The following is a 16,419-nucleotide window of genomic DNA, read 5'->3' as shown; positions in this document are numbered from 1 at the left end:
TCATAAACAAGTTAATCATGATTAACTCAGTTAATAAATTAACGCATTAATTATCTTTGATCTTTATTAATCTCATGCTATTTTGTCCCTTTAATCGCACCGTAGACGAGCGTCCTCAGTGTCTCCTATAGTACTTGAAATCGGTCTTGGTCTCAAAACTGGTCTGGAGACCACTTTTGTAGGTCTCAGTTGGAATCGAAAGCATTTTTACTCGGTCTTGTCTCGGTCTCAGACTGGGCTGACTCTGGATTTTAAATCAAAACCGGTCAAGACCACCACTGATCGACTATGTCTCCATGTCATCACTGCGATTAGAAAGAAAACGCCTCTTTTTAAAAGAATAAATAACTTCAATTAATTTGTAGTTTGATTTTTATCCTCCGGTTATGGACACAACCTTCCCGGTGTTACGGTCTAAGTGAGTGACACGCCCCCTAAACACAGGATGAGGATGTTTCGGGGATATTTATGGTCTTGGTCTGGACTCGGTCTGTTCTCTAAATGTCTCGGTCTTGGTTAGTGTGACTACAACACCAGTGTCTCCCTGTAGTCTCAGTGATGTAAAAAAGGACCCTGCTGTATTTTTGAACGTCTCATTTCACTTTGAAGCCTGACCATGTTTAACACGTAACATCCAGTCCACACAACCTGATTGGTTCGTTGAGTCGTCGTCCACTTCTCCTCATGCTGAACGACAGAACATTCAGGTCAACATGAATAACGGCAGAAACAGATTAAGGATGTTAAATTAGATTTTAATTATTACTTCAAGGCAGCGTGAAGATGTGTTCAGAAAATGAGCATTTTAAAGACCCTGGAAAACACGAGTCCTCAGAAAGACTGTTTTATGATTTTAGGTTCATCATAAAGTTTCCTTCTTAACATTTGTCAGATTTCAACATTTCCGTACGTTGGCTGTGAAGTGGGCGGGGTTAGCTCTGAGATCTTTTACACAATCAAATTTAAACCAATAATGAAAACATACACGTGTTCCGCCCAATCAGGTTCAACTAAACTACTCGTCTTCATGCTCGTGTGCGTCCCGGCTCAGCATCACCATCACCATTGTTTTTTTTAAATTTCTGGACGTTCATTTTCGCGTCGGGTTCATCGTGCTGAGACAACATCAACGAGCTTCATGTTCTGAACACCCCCCCCCCCCCCCCCCCCCCGTTTGACGACCACAGAGCGTTAGACACTCGATGTCTTCAAAGATAAAACTCTACCCAAACATTAAAAACACTTGAAGCATAAACTTTCATTCAGTCTCTCAGGAAGGGACGCCACAGGAGCAGCCAGGTCCTGGATCGGTCCGGTTTGATCCGGTTTGGTCCTAAAGCAGTACGCAGGGCTTCTTGGTGGCGGCAGGCTGCGGGTTGAGGAAGGCTCTCACAGCCTCGGCGAACACGTCCTTGATGCCGTCCTGGTTGAGGGCAGAGCACTCGAGGTAGCGGACGGCTTGGATCTGGCGTGCTAGGGCGGCGCCCTGCTGGTGGGTGACGGGTGTCTGGTTCGTCTCCTTCAGTTTCCTCTGAGTTTCCCCGTCGTTCCGGAGGTCGCTCTTTGTGCCAACCAGCATGATGGGAACACCAGGACAGTGATGGTACACCTGAGGAGGAGGGGGAGGGGCCAGGTGAATAAATATAAAAGAACCATCAACATGTCAGCTTCTTTAAAGAGTGAGAGTTGTGTTGCTAGGCGGACTTTGACCTCTGACCTCTGGATGCCACTTGTGTTTGACGTTCTCGTAGGAGGCGGGGCTTGAGATGGAGAAGCAGATGATGAAGACGTTGGTCTGAGGGTACGACAGCGTCCTCAGCCGGTCGTACTCCTCCTGACCCGCCGTGTCCCACAGGTTCAGACTGATGGTCCTGCCGTCCACTGTCACCTGAATGCACCACGCACACACAGGTAAACACATTTATAGAGCAGAATGAAACACACACACACACACACACACACACACACACACACACACACACACACACACACACACACACACACACACACACACACACACACACACACACACACACACACACACACACACACACACACACACCTGGCTGCTGTAGTTGTCGAACACGGTGGGGATGTACTCTTTGGGAAACGCTCCGGTGGTGTAGGAGATGAGGAGGCAGGTCTTCCCCACAGCACCGTCACCCACAACCACGCACTTTATAGTCTGCATGATGACCTCTGACCTCTGAGCCTGCAGCAACCTTAAAAAACAAACAATGTTGGAAATTCTATTTAACACGGGGGACTGACTCCCATTCACAGTCAGCATCTAGTGGCCAGTCGAGGAACTGCAGCTTGCAAATAGTCCTGTTCAGCACGCTGTTTCAAGCCGTGATATTTACGCCCCTGTGACGCTTCTCCTTCAGTCTGAATGTCAGAGGCGTAATGGGGGGACGAAGAGATCCCCCCTCTGTACCGTCTTCAGAGGTCGTAACTAGGGCTGTGGGGGAAAGAGGGAGCACAGCGCTGTGTGTGAGTGTGTGTGTCTGTGTGTGTGCGCATGTCTGACTGTGTGTATGTGGAGCTCCCCCTGGCGCTCTGACAGGCTGGCTCCAGTTTTCAGTCCTGGATGTTCCTGATGTTTTTTTTTGTAATTGTCTGAAAGTTTGTGAAATGTTAAAATACTCTTAAATGATTCTTTAGTGACTCTGGGTTGATTCTGTTGATATGAGAGGTCGCTGATGTCAGGATTCAAATATAGAAAGTCGATCATTTGTACCTTTGCTGATTCTGATTGGTTATCCTCCGGCGGCGGTCAGAGACGCTTCAGTTTCCTACAGTCAACACAGTTTGTTCAGAGACACGTGACGTCCCATCGTCTGTCTGCTGGAGGGGGGGGGGGAGAATTTTACTCCGTCAGTATTTGTGTTTATGGAAATGATCTCTGCAGAAGGAAACGGTCTCCAAACAAAACAGAGATGTTATCACGCACACACACACACACACACACACACACACACACACACACACACACACACCTGGGTGTGTGACTCCTCCCACACATTCAAAACTTTATTTACATTGACGGAGACAGAAAGACAATGTGTGTGCTTGTTTCTCCTCGTGATGGAGAAGATAAGCTCCGCCTCCAGCATTTTGTTTCTCTATGTTTTGGATATTTTGGATTCTTTAAATACACGTTGTTTATAAAAGTTTAGAAGTGGTTTAAAGCCAGGATCAGGTGACCAAGCTCAGGTTCAGAAGCAGCCTGAAGAGAATCAAAAGATGCAGATACACAATGATGGAGGATGAACCCTGACACACACTGGGGTCGTCATGGTACCAGCTTTTAAATGGAGTTAATGAATTAACCTAGGTTGGGGAGCAGGCCTAAAACCTCCAATTACCTGACAAGCCTACTTACACCTGGTCACCTCACCACAGTCCGATTCAACTCGGCACACGCCTCTCCCATCTCTCTCTTGTTCCAGGTACAATCTGGGCTGTAATCAGTTTGAGACTGAGCCCCTACTCTGAGTCTCCCTGCCACCCGATCTCCGATCAACCTCCCACACCAGCCAGACCAGAAGAGAAAGAACACAAAGAGTGAAAATGATCATCAGAACAAACCGGACTCCAGATGTGAGCAAAGAGAGAGACTCAGCCCAGACTCTGGGGACGTCGACCCCACCCTCCCCTCTCTCTCTCTCTCTCTGGGCGGAGGTCGGCTGATCTCACTGCTGCTGGAAGCTTTTACCTCTGATCTCACAGCTTCTCACTTTTCTCCACGTCATTGTGCTCCTTCTTTCTGTAGTAAACTGTGCGTTATAAGAGCTGCCGACACGTTCAGGTCCTCATTCTGCATCTCTGACTGTCAGCTCCTCTCCTGTGCAGACTCAAACAAATGTCACATCAGTCTGTCTCCGTCTCTGTATATGTCAGCTTTCAGTCATTTTGGATTCTAAAAAAGTTACGACTAATGGTGCTCATCTTTGGGACCATTTTTCAGCAGCAGATGGATATGGAGTTAGATCAGTCTCAATATTCACAAATGCACACGGAAGGATTCACAAATGTATTTCAATGCACACACAAATATATTTCATTCTATATAAATGTAAAACAAATAGTCTCAAAAATCCCACACACAAATGACAAACAGTTTGTAAATGCAGAATGAACAGTTTATATATTTGTGGATTTCTATTACATATATACAAAACTATAAATATTTGTGTGTGAATCAGAAATACATTTGTGAATCCTTCTGTGTGCATTTGTGAATATTGATGCTGATCTAACTCCATAGATGGATTCACGTTTGGCCCCACAAAGAAACGTTGAAGTGTTGTAACGTTGTACTTTTGTAACTCAGATGAAGTTGAGGAAAAAGGAAGCTTTCATGAGAAAATGGTGGTTGTGGTTTCATGTTGAAATAAAATTGCTTAAACTAAGAGTCTGTTCAGTGAATGAGGTGAAAAGGTTTCCTCTGATTCCTTTAAAGCTTCCAAAGTTTATTATGAATCAATTATTATCAATAATTATTTATCATTAAACATCAACATCACTTTATGTGCCCGGCTGCAGTTCCTTTAAAGTCCACTAGATGCTTCTGTGGGGACTGACTCACTGCAGGAGAAAGACTCTAGTGGACACTGGAGGAACTGCAGCTGTAAAGTTGGACATTTTAACATGGAGCTCTATGGGGACTGACTCACTGCAGGAGACAGACTCTAGTGGACACTGGAGGAACTGCAGCTGTAAAGTTGGACATTTTAACATGGAGCTCTATGGGGACTGACTCACTGCGGGAGACAGACTCTAGTGGACACTGGAGGAACTACAGGCTTTATTTTCACATTTGTTCGCTTCTTGGCTGAGACTTAAGTGTCAAAAAACAGTTTGGGTCTCTAGAGATCATTTCTCTCTTCAACTGTACGGGCTGAATGTTTCTACAACTCACCTGTTAGCATTATATTAAGGCTTAAAGTGATGTAGAATTAGGGGGCGTGGCCTATTTGAGTGACAGGTGGGAGCTGCTAGTTGTCTGCTAGCTGTCCCCTCAGCTGATTGAGTCCCTGACCTTTGACCTCTGGGCTGTGTTTGTGCTGTTGGAGCCTTTTGGAAATTTTTTCCTGTAAATATCAGACTAATAATCTGTCGCTCTATGAGCTTTAGGGCGCGGTCACACTGGCCATCTGTACCGTGCTGTACTCAAGCACAATTGCCCCCCCGCAGCGCCATTCCCGCGTTGGCTGGCACGGCCCGCGGTCATACTGGCCAGGACTAACCGTGCATAAAAGCACGATTACCTCTTGTACATAACGTCTTAATACAACACATGCACGCTTTATGTTATTATGAAGCGTGCTGAGTTTACAAACAGGCGGACGAGAGAGAGAGAGAGAGAGAACAACACAGAGAGCATGACAGCTACTTTACTGACTTTGGGGCTATTTTTAAGCCATTTTAATCAGACACAGCAATAAATAAATTAAAAAATAAAATAGACGCGCAGCCGAGTCCGCGCGCCCGCACATCGGAGAACAACAGAGAACATGACAGCTACTTTGTGTCTTATATTGTGTCATGTTAGTCAGATACAGCCATGAAACTCTGGATTTCTCCATAATGAAGGCTGTCAGCGTTGTTTACCCGCGTGCTTGTACTCGAGCATGAAGTGTACCGTCCTGAAGCACACCTCTCCGAAGTGTGCCAAAGACAAGGAAGTGTACCGTGCCTGAGCACGATACAGAGCGGTCACACTGGTCAAACGAACTGGACTTTAGCGTACGGATGGCCAGTGAGACCGCACCCTTATTTGACCAACAGACCGTCCAACAAGTCTGAGTCCATGGCGGGCCTTAGTGATTAGACAGCTTCTTTATCTTATCTGCTACGAGTTGTTCACCTACCACCAGCGTCTGCGTCTTTCTACAAGCTCCCTGAGCCTCTGTAGTCTGATAAATAAACTGCGGTCAGCCACCACCACAAATAGCATCGCATTCTTTGGGAAACATGATGGCTAACTGGCTTATTAGCAGCTAATGAATTAGCCACCGATCACACTTTTAAGCTGTATAGCTTAGCATTTGCAAGCTCCTGGTCACTTCTAGTGCTAAAAAAACAGATAGCAACAGGAAAAATTCCAAATATGGGTTTCAAATACAGAGAAGGGGTTAAACTTCTCAGGCGCCCTGCTGGTAATTTCTGTAACTACATCAATATCAGGTCCTTATTCTGCTACCTGTCAGTGACACACACATTCAGAGGCTGATCACTCCCTTCTCTGTCTCACCAAATGAATCCTACTTCATGGATCTGATTTCAGCTCAAACTGTTCAGAGAAGCAACAGATGTGGAAGCAGATCAGACTCAGAGTGTGGACGGCCTGACTGCGCGAGGGAAAAAAACCTTGATAAAAAAAAGAAGAAGACTGGAGGTCAGTGGCCCGCAGCAGCAACACATTGAGTGTGAAAGCAGTCTTCCTCTATGTGTCAAACAAACACTCTTGTTTTAATGACAGTTAATCATTAGCATATAGTTACACATGAATTAGAGGTATGGAAATATGAACATGAGTCATCACACGCAGAGTACACTGGCTCAGTCAGGGGAAATATAGTTCACACGATTTAATGAGCATTTCCACCGAGATCCTGTCGATGAAACTCGACTAATCCTGCAGGTTGTCATTCGTTTAAAACTCCTTTAACCCTTCTTTGATTGGCTGGGAGTGATGCTTCAGAAAAATGTCTTTAAAAGTAAGAACTGGTTCACTTCCAAAAACATGTTTTTCACTTCTGGATCAGGTTCAAATAAAAATCTCCAGGTTTACACCATTGAGTCCAGATTAGAGACGCCCATCAGAGTGGATTGATGTTTTTGGACGTCATGTAGTCGGTCTAAATGTTATTCTATCTTTGTGGGGTTGTCACATAACCAGGATTTTAAACTTTGTTATAATTCTAGTAAAAATCAAACAATATAAACATCTGTTTGGATACCATGGCAACACAAACAGAAGTCCTAGACTCCCCAAACTGAAACCTTTCTTCCTCCTCGCACTGCGTTTAAATTGCACAAATACTTTGGCAACGTTTGGGTACTGACACTGATTCAGACAGTGTCACCTACTCGGGTCTCTGTCTGTTTGTACATGAACGTTTTACTCTACATCACTACGAGATGAGTCCAAGAGGTAGAAGACATCTTAAATGGATGAAACTCAACCGACACACACAACATAATCTTTGTGAAGTTACAACCAGGCTGAGCCCTCCTGGAGACATTAGCTTCACTAAAAACTTTTAAAAGCAGTGTTGATAGTTTATACATCCATCCATTATTTATTTATACCGCTTATCCTGTTCAGGGTTGCAGGGGCCCTGGAGCTGAGCTGTCATTGAGCGAGAGGTGGGGTTACACCCTGAACTGTTCGCCAGTCACTCACAGGGCCGACATACAGAGAGAGACAAACAGCCACACTCAACTACATGTGGATGGCACTGCAGAGAGAGAGAGAGAGAGAGAGAGAGAGAGAGAGAGAGAGAGAGAGAGAGAGGGGCTCTGATGTCTCTGTGGGTTTACTTGTCTCTTTTTCGTCTGTTTTTGAGGAACATAGAAACCTTTAGTTTCGTCCTGTCAGCTGTGTTCTTTTTTTGTCTTTTCATTTAATTTTGCTGCTTTAGGAGGAATCTCCTGACCGACAGAGGAACCGAGCCAGCACGCAGCTGAAGACCTGACGGGAAAGGAAAACTAAAAATGGAGGTTTGAGGTTTCAGAAGGCTCTGTGATTTTTTTTGAATGAATTTCAATAATGAGAAAAAAGCAAATGAGAACAAATACACTTGATTTGCAATCTGAGCGGGTTTTGTATTTTATGGACAAATGAGGTGAGATGTCCATGTACTTAACCCAACCACGGATAAATACCAAGAGTTATTGGTCCAAACCAAAACAACAACATCACCGTATCTTATGTCAAACCAGGGACAAGAATAATGGGCCAAGCCAATGCCAAGCGTCAGGGAACCTCAGGCCAAATCAGGGATATAATATAAAGGAATATTTGACCCCACCAGAGCTAACACACCAAGAACAAACTGGGACAAACCATGGCTAAATCTACATGTACAATGAACACCAACCCAGGGAAAGAAAACATAGAACATTAACCCAATGCAGGGCTAAACACAGAGCCATGTTGGATTAAGAATTAGTGGACCTAACCAGAGCCATCACACCAAAGACTATTGAGACGAACCAAGGCTTAAGACAAAGGAATATACGGCCAAGCTAAGGCTAAACCTCGAGGAACATGAAGCCAAACCAGGGCGTAAATATGAATAAATATAGGGTCAGATGATTGCACATTGGACAAGAAGCATTTCGCTGCACCTGGCTTAAAAACATCAAGGTAATTGCACAATATCAGGGCTGATACACAGAGAAATATTGGTCATGGCAAAAACAACAAAAATGAGTGGGCAAAACCTGGGCTAAAATGCCAAGGCCAAGCCAGAACCAGACATCAATGGAAATTGAGCCAAACCAGGGTGTTTGGGGATAACAGGTCAGAAAGTTGAGCGACTCTTCAGCGTGTGATGCTCTCATGGTGAATGCTACATACCAAACAGTACACATAGAAGAGTCATGTGGCAACACAGAGTCAGGCAGGAGGATGTGTTGAAACCAGTCGTCAGTTTAATCAGATGATTACTGAAGGTGAGAAATGTCACTAAATATACCGCACTGCACACTGCACTGACAAACTGTGACTTCACAGGTCCAGTAAAAATCACTGGGGCAAAGATAGAAGTGGTTCTGTTAACTGGGAGGCATTTGGGGTGGAGATGTATCTTTGTATCTTTATTGTAAAACATATCCTCTAACTCAGAGCATTATTTCCATTTTTGCTCATCTTCACCTTTTCAATGATATCCCCATCTTTCCAAATCTTAACTTAACAGTTCTATTCTTACTGACACGAGAGAGTTCAAAGCTCCTTACAAAAGCAGCATCCCCCCCTCCCCACCCCGGCCCTAACAGTCAGACTCTGCCAGCCAAAGAGGAACTGGTCTGTGTTGAAACCGAAACAGGAAGGGTTTGTCCTTCTCTCTGTTCATCCAGCAGAAACATGAGTGAGGGGCAGGTAACTCAGTCTGCACTTTGAGCCGCACTTTATATCAAGTCAAACTATTTAAATGGATTTTAATTAGCTGAACTTTATTTAGACTGTGTGTGGTTAAAATAAAGACCATCAAAGTCCAGCTCCTGAATCCTGGTTTACAACTGTCTGTCAGGTGTCTGCTGTATGAGGACTCTGCATGTTCTGATTTTAAACTCAACAGAACAGAATCAGACCAAACACTACAACAACCAAGAGCATCAAACCAAACCATGAGAAAGTCTTTGTAAAAGGTTGAAAACATTGGACTGAACCACGGCCAGAACACCAACAAATACATGATGCTGAACGGCTCAAATATGAGTGAACATAAAAGCAGGTCCAAGAGTATCCCACCAAGCTCCAGCGGAAACAGCTACTGAAGCATCAGAAGACATTGGACCACACTCGGGCTAAAACAGAATGACGTAATGGAACACACTATAGAGCTAAAACAACAAGAACAACACAACAACCCTGGACTTAAACAAACCGGATAATCAGACTAAACCTCGGCTTAAGAGATAAAAGACATTAAACCATATCATGCTAACAAAGGGACTTCATTTTTATATGAGTGATAACAAATGTGTGGCTCAGACCAGACTTGAAAACATGGGAGCATTCTACAATTCACTTAGCAGACGCTTTTATCCAAAGCGACGTACATCAGAGAGTAAGTACAACACACAAGCAAGGATCTAGAAAAAAAAGGGTCAGTAAGAGCAAATGATCAGCTTTGAGTCCCATTGGACACACAGGTGCTGACAGGAAGTGACCAGAGGCAAAGCACAACATTGACGGCAGTTCTTGAGAGCTCTAATCAGTATAGAAACCATCTTATAAGTCGTCGTTATCAAACAAAAACTATCGTCATTACCATCATCATCATCAATAATATCGAGACCATCATCATTAAGTTAGTAGGTATTCTTGAAAGAGCTGGGTCTTTAGCTTTTTCTTAGGTGCAGAGGGACTCTGCAGATCGAATGGAGTTTGGAAGTTCATTCCACCACCGGGGGTGACAGAGGAGAAGAGTCTAGTCAGAGACTTAGGACCCTGTTGTGAAGGTTAAATCGACATGATCAGGCAATCGAGGCTACTTGAACCTTAAAAGTTAGCTGGTCATCAATCATGACACCCAGCTTCCAGGAAGCATGAGTTTGGTTGTTCCAAGCTGGATATTGATCTGTGGTTGCATAGAGGGACTGGCTGGGATGACAAGGAGCTCAGTCTTTGAAAGATTGAGTTGAAGGTGGCGTTCATTCATCCATTTAGAGATATCGGCAAGGCATGACGAGATTCTTGCTGAGACTGTAACATTGTCTGGCGGGAATGACAGGAAGAGCTGGGTATCGTCAGCATAGCAGTGATTATTGAACCAAGTGAGCTTGTATATGTATATGTTGTTGTTGTATATGAAGAAGAGAAATATAGAGAAGAGAAGGGGACCAAGCACTGACCCTTGAGGTACCCCTGTGGATAAGCTGTGCGCTGTGCGATTCTGTTACTGACAGTAGTGCAGTTTCAGTAGAGTGGCCCCGCTTAAAGCCTGACTGATCGTTTCTGGACAGGAACTCAGAGACTTGCTTAAAGACTGTGCGCTCAAGTATTTTTGACAGAAAGGGCAGAAGAGAAACCGGTCTGTAGTTTTCAACCTGGGCGGGTTTAGTGTGGGTTTTTTTAGCAGAGGGGTGACCCGAGCTTGCTTGAATGCGGTGGGGAACACACCCGTTGACAGAGAGGAGTTGATGATATGCTTAAGTGCAGCGTTAAGCGGAGAGGAAATGGTCTGCATGAGGCTTGATGGTATTGGGTCCAGAGGACAGGTGGTGGGCCGAGAGTCTAGCACAAGCTTAGAGACTTCATCCTCAGTCAGAGAGGAGAATGAATCGAGTGAGGCACTTTTGGTTGGTGCCTTTGGGCTGAGTTGGTCAGGCTCAGAAAACTGGTTACTGATGGTTGCAACCTTTTCAGTAAAATATGAGGCAAACATGTCTGGTGTGAACAGATCGGAGGGTGGAGGAGGTGGTTGAAGCAGTGAGTTAATAGCAGAAAACATTTTTCTTGTATCTGTGGCATTGCATATCTTGTTCTGATAATATGTTGTCTTAGCATATTGGATAAAGTTGGAGTGACATGCCCGGAAATGATTGGGCTGAACTTGAGATAAAACGACGGCAAAGACACGAGAAGATCTCAGACTGAACGAGGGCTGAACACAGCTACACATTCTGGACCAAACCATGTCTGACGGTATGAATAATGTGCTAAAACAAACTAAATACTGGACTCGAATCAAAACTAAAACATCAAAGAATTTCAAACCAACCAAAGACGACAACACATAATAATATCTCAGGGAGACCAGAGCTTAAACTTTATGTAGTCCTGCAGCCAACAAAGACTGAAACACCAAATATAAAACTAGACCAGGTTTATACCAAAAAAGGGAAATAAGCAAAACATGGGATAAAAAATTGGAGAATTTTTTGACCAAATTATATAAAAAACATACTGGACCAAACCCAGTCCAAAGACCCTGTACGTTTTAGACTAAACAAGCCGAGAGATGCCAGATTTACTAATCCAAATATGTTCTAAAGAACAAAGAATATTTCACCGATCCAGGGCTAATAAACTAAATGTTGGTAAGAGAGACCAAGAATATTATCATAGCAAACATAAAAACTATGACACCAACGAACACTGGCAGCCTACCTGGGCTCAAACACCAGCAACCAAAGAAGACCTGAACACCAGAGAAGACCAGGACTCACCTTGGACCAAACTAGAGCTGAAACAGACTATCAGGATAACCAGCTGGACCAAGAGGGCCTTAGACCAGAGAGAATATGGAACGTGAAATGTGTCAGATTTTTGTATTTTTAGTTTGTGGCTGACTCACATCAGCACTTATGTTGGCGATCTCTGACATTTCTCACACTCTTACTTCCTGTTTCATTCTGGGAAATATTGAAACTGTCCACCCTGACTGTGATGTTTCTGAATCACATCTGAGCGCGTGCGGCTGCTGACAAACTCCATGATGTCATCTAGTGAAGCGTGAGCAGGTCACCCATTGGTCCATTTATTTTATTGTCTAATCTTAGACATTATGGTGTTCTGTTGCTTATGGTTACATTTGATGCACATTTTGATGATCTATTTGCATTCACTAGTGACCAAAATAAATGTTCACGCTGCTTGTTCAGTCAAAGACAAACAGATAAACAGATGTGTGATAAGATCTAAATCTCCAGAGTAGAAACTCAGTGAACATCTTAACTGTTTCAACAATGAGCTCCTAACTTCAGCCTTCACACCAACAAGGATAATGGGTTTAAAATGAAAATATGATCATCTATTCTGAAAAGAATTTGGACTGAACCAAGACTAAAACACCAGAGAATTCTGAATTTAATCAATTCTAATCCGATTTCTTTTTAAACCAAATCCAGGGCTACAAAAACCACGGAACAAATTGGTTCTAAAATAATAGAGAAATTGGACTGAACCAGGGCTAACTGAGAATATTTGTCCTAACTGAGGTAAAACAGACCATATTAGACTGAAGTGTACTTTGACAGCACAAAAGATGGAACTCAACTAAGATTAAAATCTTTCAGATTCTCAGACCAGACCAGAGCTCAAACTAGAGCCAATGTTAGACCAAACTGGTCTTAAACAGCGAAGTAAAACCATGCCAAATGAGACAATATCAGTCCAGAGCAAGGCTAAAGAGAATACTGAAACAAACAAGGGCTAATCTACAGACTCAACATAAGGGGCAAAACACCAGAGCGGTTGACCAAACCGGAGCAAAACCTGGGACAATACCTCGGCTACAGACTTCAGAAATTATTTCCAAACCAGATATAACATCAGAGATTATTGGGAAAATCAAGGGCTACAACACCAGAAACTATGATGAAACTAGGACCACTGAAAATTGGCCCGAACCAGGGCTAAAACCAAAGAATAATATGAGGCTAGACCTGGGATAAAAACTTAAGAATTAGGTCCAAACCAGAGCTGGAACATTAGAGAAGATTGGAGAAAACACCAAAGATTATTTAATTAAACCAGGGCTAAAACACCAGTAAAACTGGACCAGGGCTAAAACACTAGTAAAACTGAACCAAACCAGGGCTAAAACACCAGTAAAAATGGACTGAACCAGAACTAAAACCACAGTAAAACTGGACCAAACCAGGGCTAAAACACTGGTAGAAATGGACCAAATCAGAACTAAAACACCAGTAAAACTGGACTGAACCAGAACTAAAACACCAGTAAAACTGGACTGAACCAGAGCTAAAACACCAGTAAAAATGGACTGAACTGGAGCTAAAACACCATTAAAACTGAACCAAACCGGGGCTAAAACATTAGAGAAGATTGGAAAAAACACCAAAGATTATTTAATTAAACCAGGTTTAAAACACCAGTAAAACTGGACCAGGGCTAAAACACCAGAAAAACTGGACCAGGGCTAAAACACCAGTAAAACTGGACCAAACCAGGGCTAAAACACCAGTTAAACTGGACCAGGGCTAAAACACCAAACCAGGACTAAAACACCAGTAAAACTGGACCAAACCAGGGCTAAAACACCAAACCAGGACTAAAACACCAGTTAAACTGGACCAGGGCTAAAACATGACAAAAAGAAGCTGCTCTCTTGTTTAGTTTTAGTGATTTTTCTGTTCAGGTTTTAATCTTAAATCTACACGTCAGAGGATAATAATATAAAGACTTTATGTGGAGGACTTGCAGCTTCATGGATGATTTTTACAACCTGTCAGTAGAGGAATAGTTTATTACCTGATTAATTACTCTTTAGTTAGGATTCAAAACAAACATTTATATCTCATGACTTTTAGTTCTTATAATTCTCAGTGCAGGATCATGATCTATCTGAGCATGTTCATCCAAATAGTTCACTGAATATTCACAAAGTCCTTCAGATTATACTTGACTACACTTCTCTGTAGGAAAACTTTATGTTTCTCTAAAGAGACGTGAAGTTTAGAGAAGTGACAGAAACACACACTGACACTCACACACACACACACTGACACTCACACACACACACACACACACACACTGGGAGTGGTCCCTCTCTCTCCATCTCCAGTTTCCTGCATCAACGTTAACAAACACACACACACACACACACACACACACACACACACACACACACACACACACACACACACACACACACACACACACAGATTATTGATCCGCGGATCGATCAGCTGACGGGAAAAAAAACCTGAGATCAATGACGAACTAAAAGTTAATATAGAGAGGGGAAACACACACACACACACACACACACACACACACACACACACACAGCTGACCGGGGCCGGTCCCTGAGCTCCGGAAGGGAGGGAGGGGGGGGGGTAAGGAGCAAAGACTCACCGGTCATCAGTCCTCCTCTCCAGGCACGCAGCTCCGCTATGTCCCGCTCCGTGTGGGTGTATGTGAGTCGGTGTGTGTTTGTGGACTGAGTCGATGTGTGTGTCAATGTGAGTGCGGGAGGGACAGCGGATCTGTATCTTAGCGCGAGGCGGGTGGGAGGGGCTAGTGAAGAGGAGGAAGTCCGAGAGAAGAGAGAGAGGAAGTGGTGGAGCAAGTTTGAGGAAGTTTAGAGTGTGTGTGTGTGTGTGTGTGTGTGTGTGTGTGTGTGTGTGTGTGTAACATTGGGCAGCCCAGAGTTGGGAAACAAACATTTTATGTCTCATGTTTCTAAAGAAGCCTTATTTAAAGAACCAATCAGACATCAGCATGTTAATGTTGTTTAGCCCCGCCCACCCGCTGCTTGATTGACAGATGGCTGATATTTGTTAAAATGGAACATTTTGGGGGACATTTGGAACATTTATTAAGAGGGGATTGACAGATGCTTCTGAGGTTCTTTTAAAGGTGACATATTCTCCTCCTCTTCAATCAGGGTAAATAAGTCTCAAAAATCTTCAAAACATGTCTGTGAGGTTCCTTGTTCTAAATCCACTCTGATCCTGTATTTGATCATGTCTATAAACCCCTCAATTTCAGCCTGCTCAGAACAGGCTGTTTCTGTGTCTGTAGCTTTAAATGTAAATGAGCTGTGTCTGACCACGCCCCCTCTCTGGAAGGGCTCGGGTGTCTCGGGCTATCTCTCTCCATGTTCTATTGTTTACGGTGAGAAGGCAGACTCAGAGGGCAGAACAAACACCTAGCTGTGGGAGTGTCACCCACCTGGGGGAGGAGTTACTGCCCTTTGTGATGTCATGAAGGGAAAATCTCCAAAAGGCCTGTTTGAGCACACATTTTCTGAAAAGTGGAGCAGGCAAAAGACGGAGAGGATGAACTTTTTACAGAATATGTGACCTTTAAATTTCTGTGGAAGCTTTTAAAGTCTGTTTCGTCATTGCAAGTCTTTAATGGGGTTTTGAGATTCTTGAAATAGTTTGTATTTGTTGTCTTTTTGTTGCCACGTTGAGCTTCTGCTATCATTTGAGTCTGAGTTTCTCTTTCACTCTCCGAGTCTCTTTGTGGGGGTTTAGTTTCTCGTTGTTTTGAGTCTTTGTGTTTGTTTCCAGTTGGTTTTATTCGCTTTACATCTCTGTGTTGTCACCTTGAGTCATTTTTGAACTAATAAAAACGCTGTCAAATAAACTAGCTGTACAGTGTGTCTGTACCTCCTCTCTCTCACCACATGGTGGCGCCATCACACCATCGTGTCAGACTGGTGTTACCTTCAAGTGCTGTTGGAAATCAGACAACCAGGAAATGAAAGGGAAGTTCCAGCTGTGGTGAAGAAGAGGAAGAATGATTTCTGACATCAAGACCTCAGAGAAAAACTGTTTTGACCTTTCTGAGACCAAGAACTTCGAAGTTACCTGCAAATGTCAGGAGCTGCAAGGAGGCATGGCTTTAGACAAGAAAAGAAAACCTACCTCCTGTTTTCAGACATTAAATATAATAAGTTTAACATTTAATTGTTTGACTCCTGGGGCCGGTTAGGGCTGGGCTCGACACAGACGTGAAGTAAAGAAGTAAACTGTGAGCGTCTGGAAAACGTTCTGAGTGGGTAATCATTTTTGGCAGCTTTTCATGCCTCTATTTTAGAGACAGGACAGTGGTTTGAGTCAGAAATCAGAGAGAGAGAGAGAAGGTCAGATTCAAACCCAGGCCAACTTGAACCGGCTAGGAGGACTATAACCTCTGTACATTGGGTGCGTACACTAACCGCTAGGCTACAGGCACCCTGTGGGGTGACTATTTTACAGAAT

At 43.6% G+C, this 16,419-nt stretch overlaps 1 protein-coding gene across 2 annotated transcripts; it reads right to left on the bottom strand.

Annotated features, from left to right (window-relative positions):
* Window positions 1-734: 734 nt before the first annotated feature.
* rhogb (ras homolog family member Gb) lies at window positions 735-14,733 on the bottom strand. Of its 2 annotated transcripts, none has more exons than XM_061055829.1 (5): window positions 14,564-14,733; window positions 2,741-2,847; window positions 2,063-2,222; window positions 1,718-1,888; window positions 735-1,609 (listed from the first exon to the last, which is right to left on the bottom strand). In XM_061055829.1, exons 3-5 carry the CDS (start codon window positions 2,189-2,191, stop codon window positions 1,334-1,336), a joined length of 576 nt encoding a protein of 191 aa, XP_060911812.1. In that variant the 5' UTR covers window positions 2,192-2,222; window positions 2,741-2,847; window positions 14,564-14,733; the 3' UTR covers window positions 735-1,333. The 2 variants fall into 2 exon arrangements, with proteins under 2 accessions (XP_060911812.1, XP_060911813.1); XM_061055830.1 differs by having other exon boundaries at window positions 2,741-2,844.
* Between the last annotated feature and the right edge of the window lie 1,686 nt (window positions 14,734-16,419).

Source organism: Labrus mixtus, chromosome 14 (genome assembly GCF_963584025.1).
Source record: "Labrus mixtus chromosome 14, fLabMix1.1, whole genome shotgun sequence".
NCBI classification, from domain to species: domain Eukaryota; kingdom Metazoa; phylum Chordata; class Actinopteri; order Labriformes; family Labridae; genus Labrus; species Labrus mixtus.
This window is presented reverse-complemented; position numbering and strand designations above follow the sequence as displayed.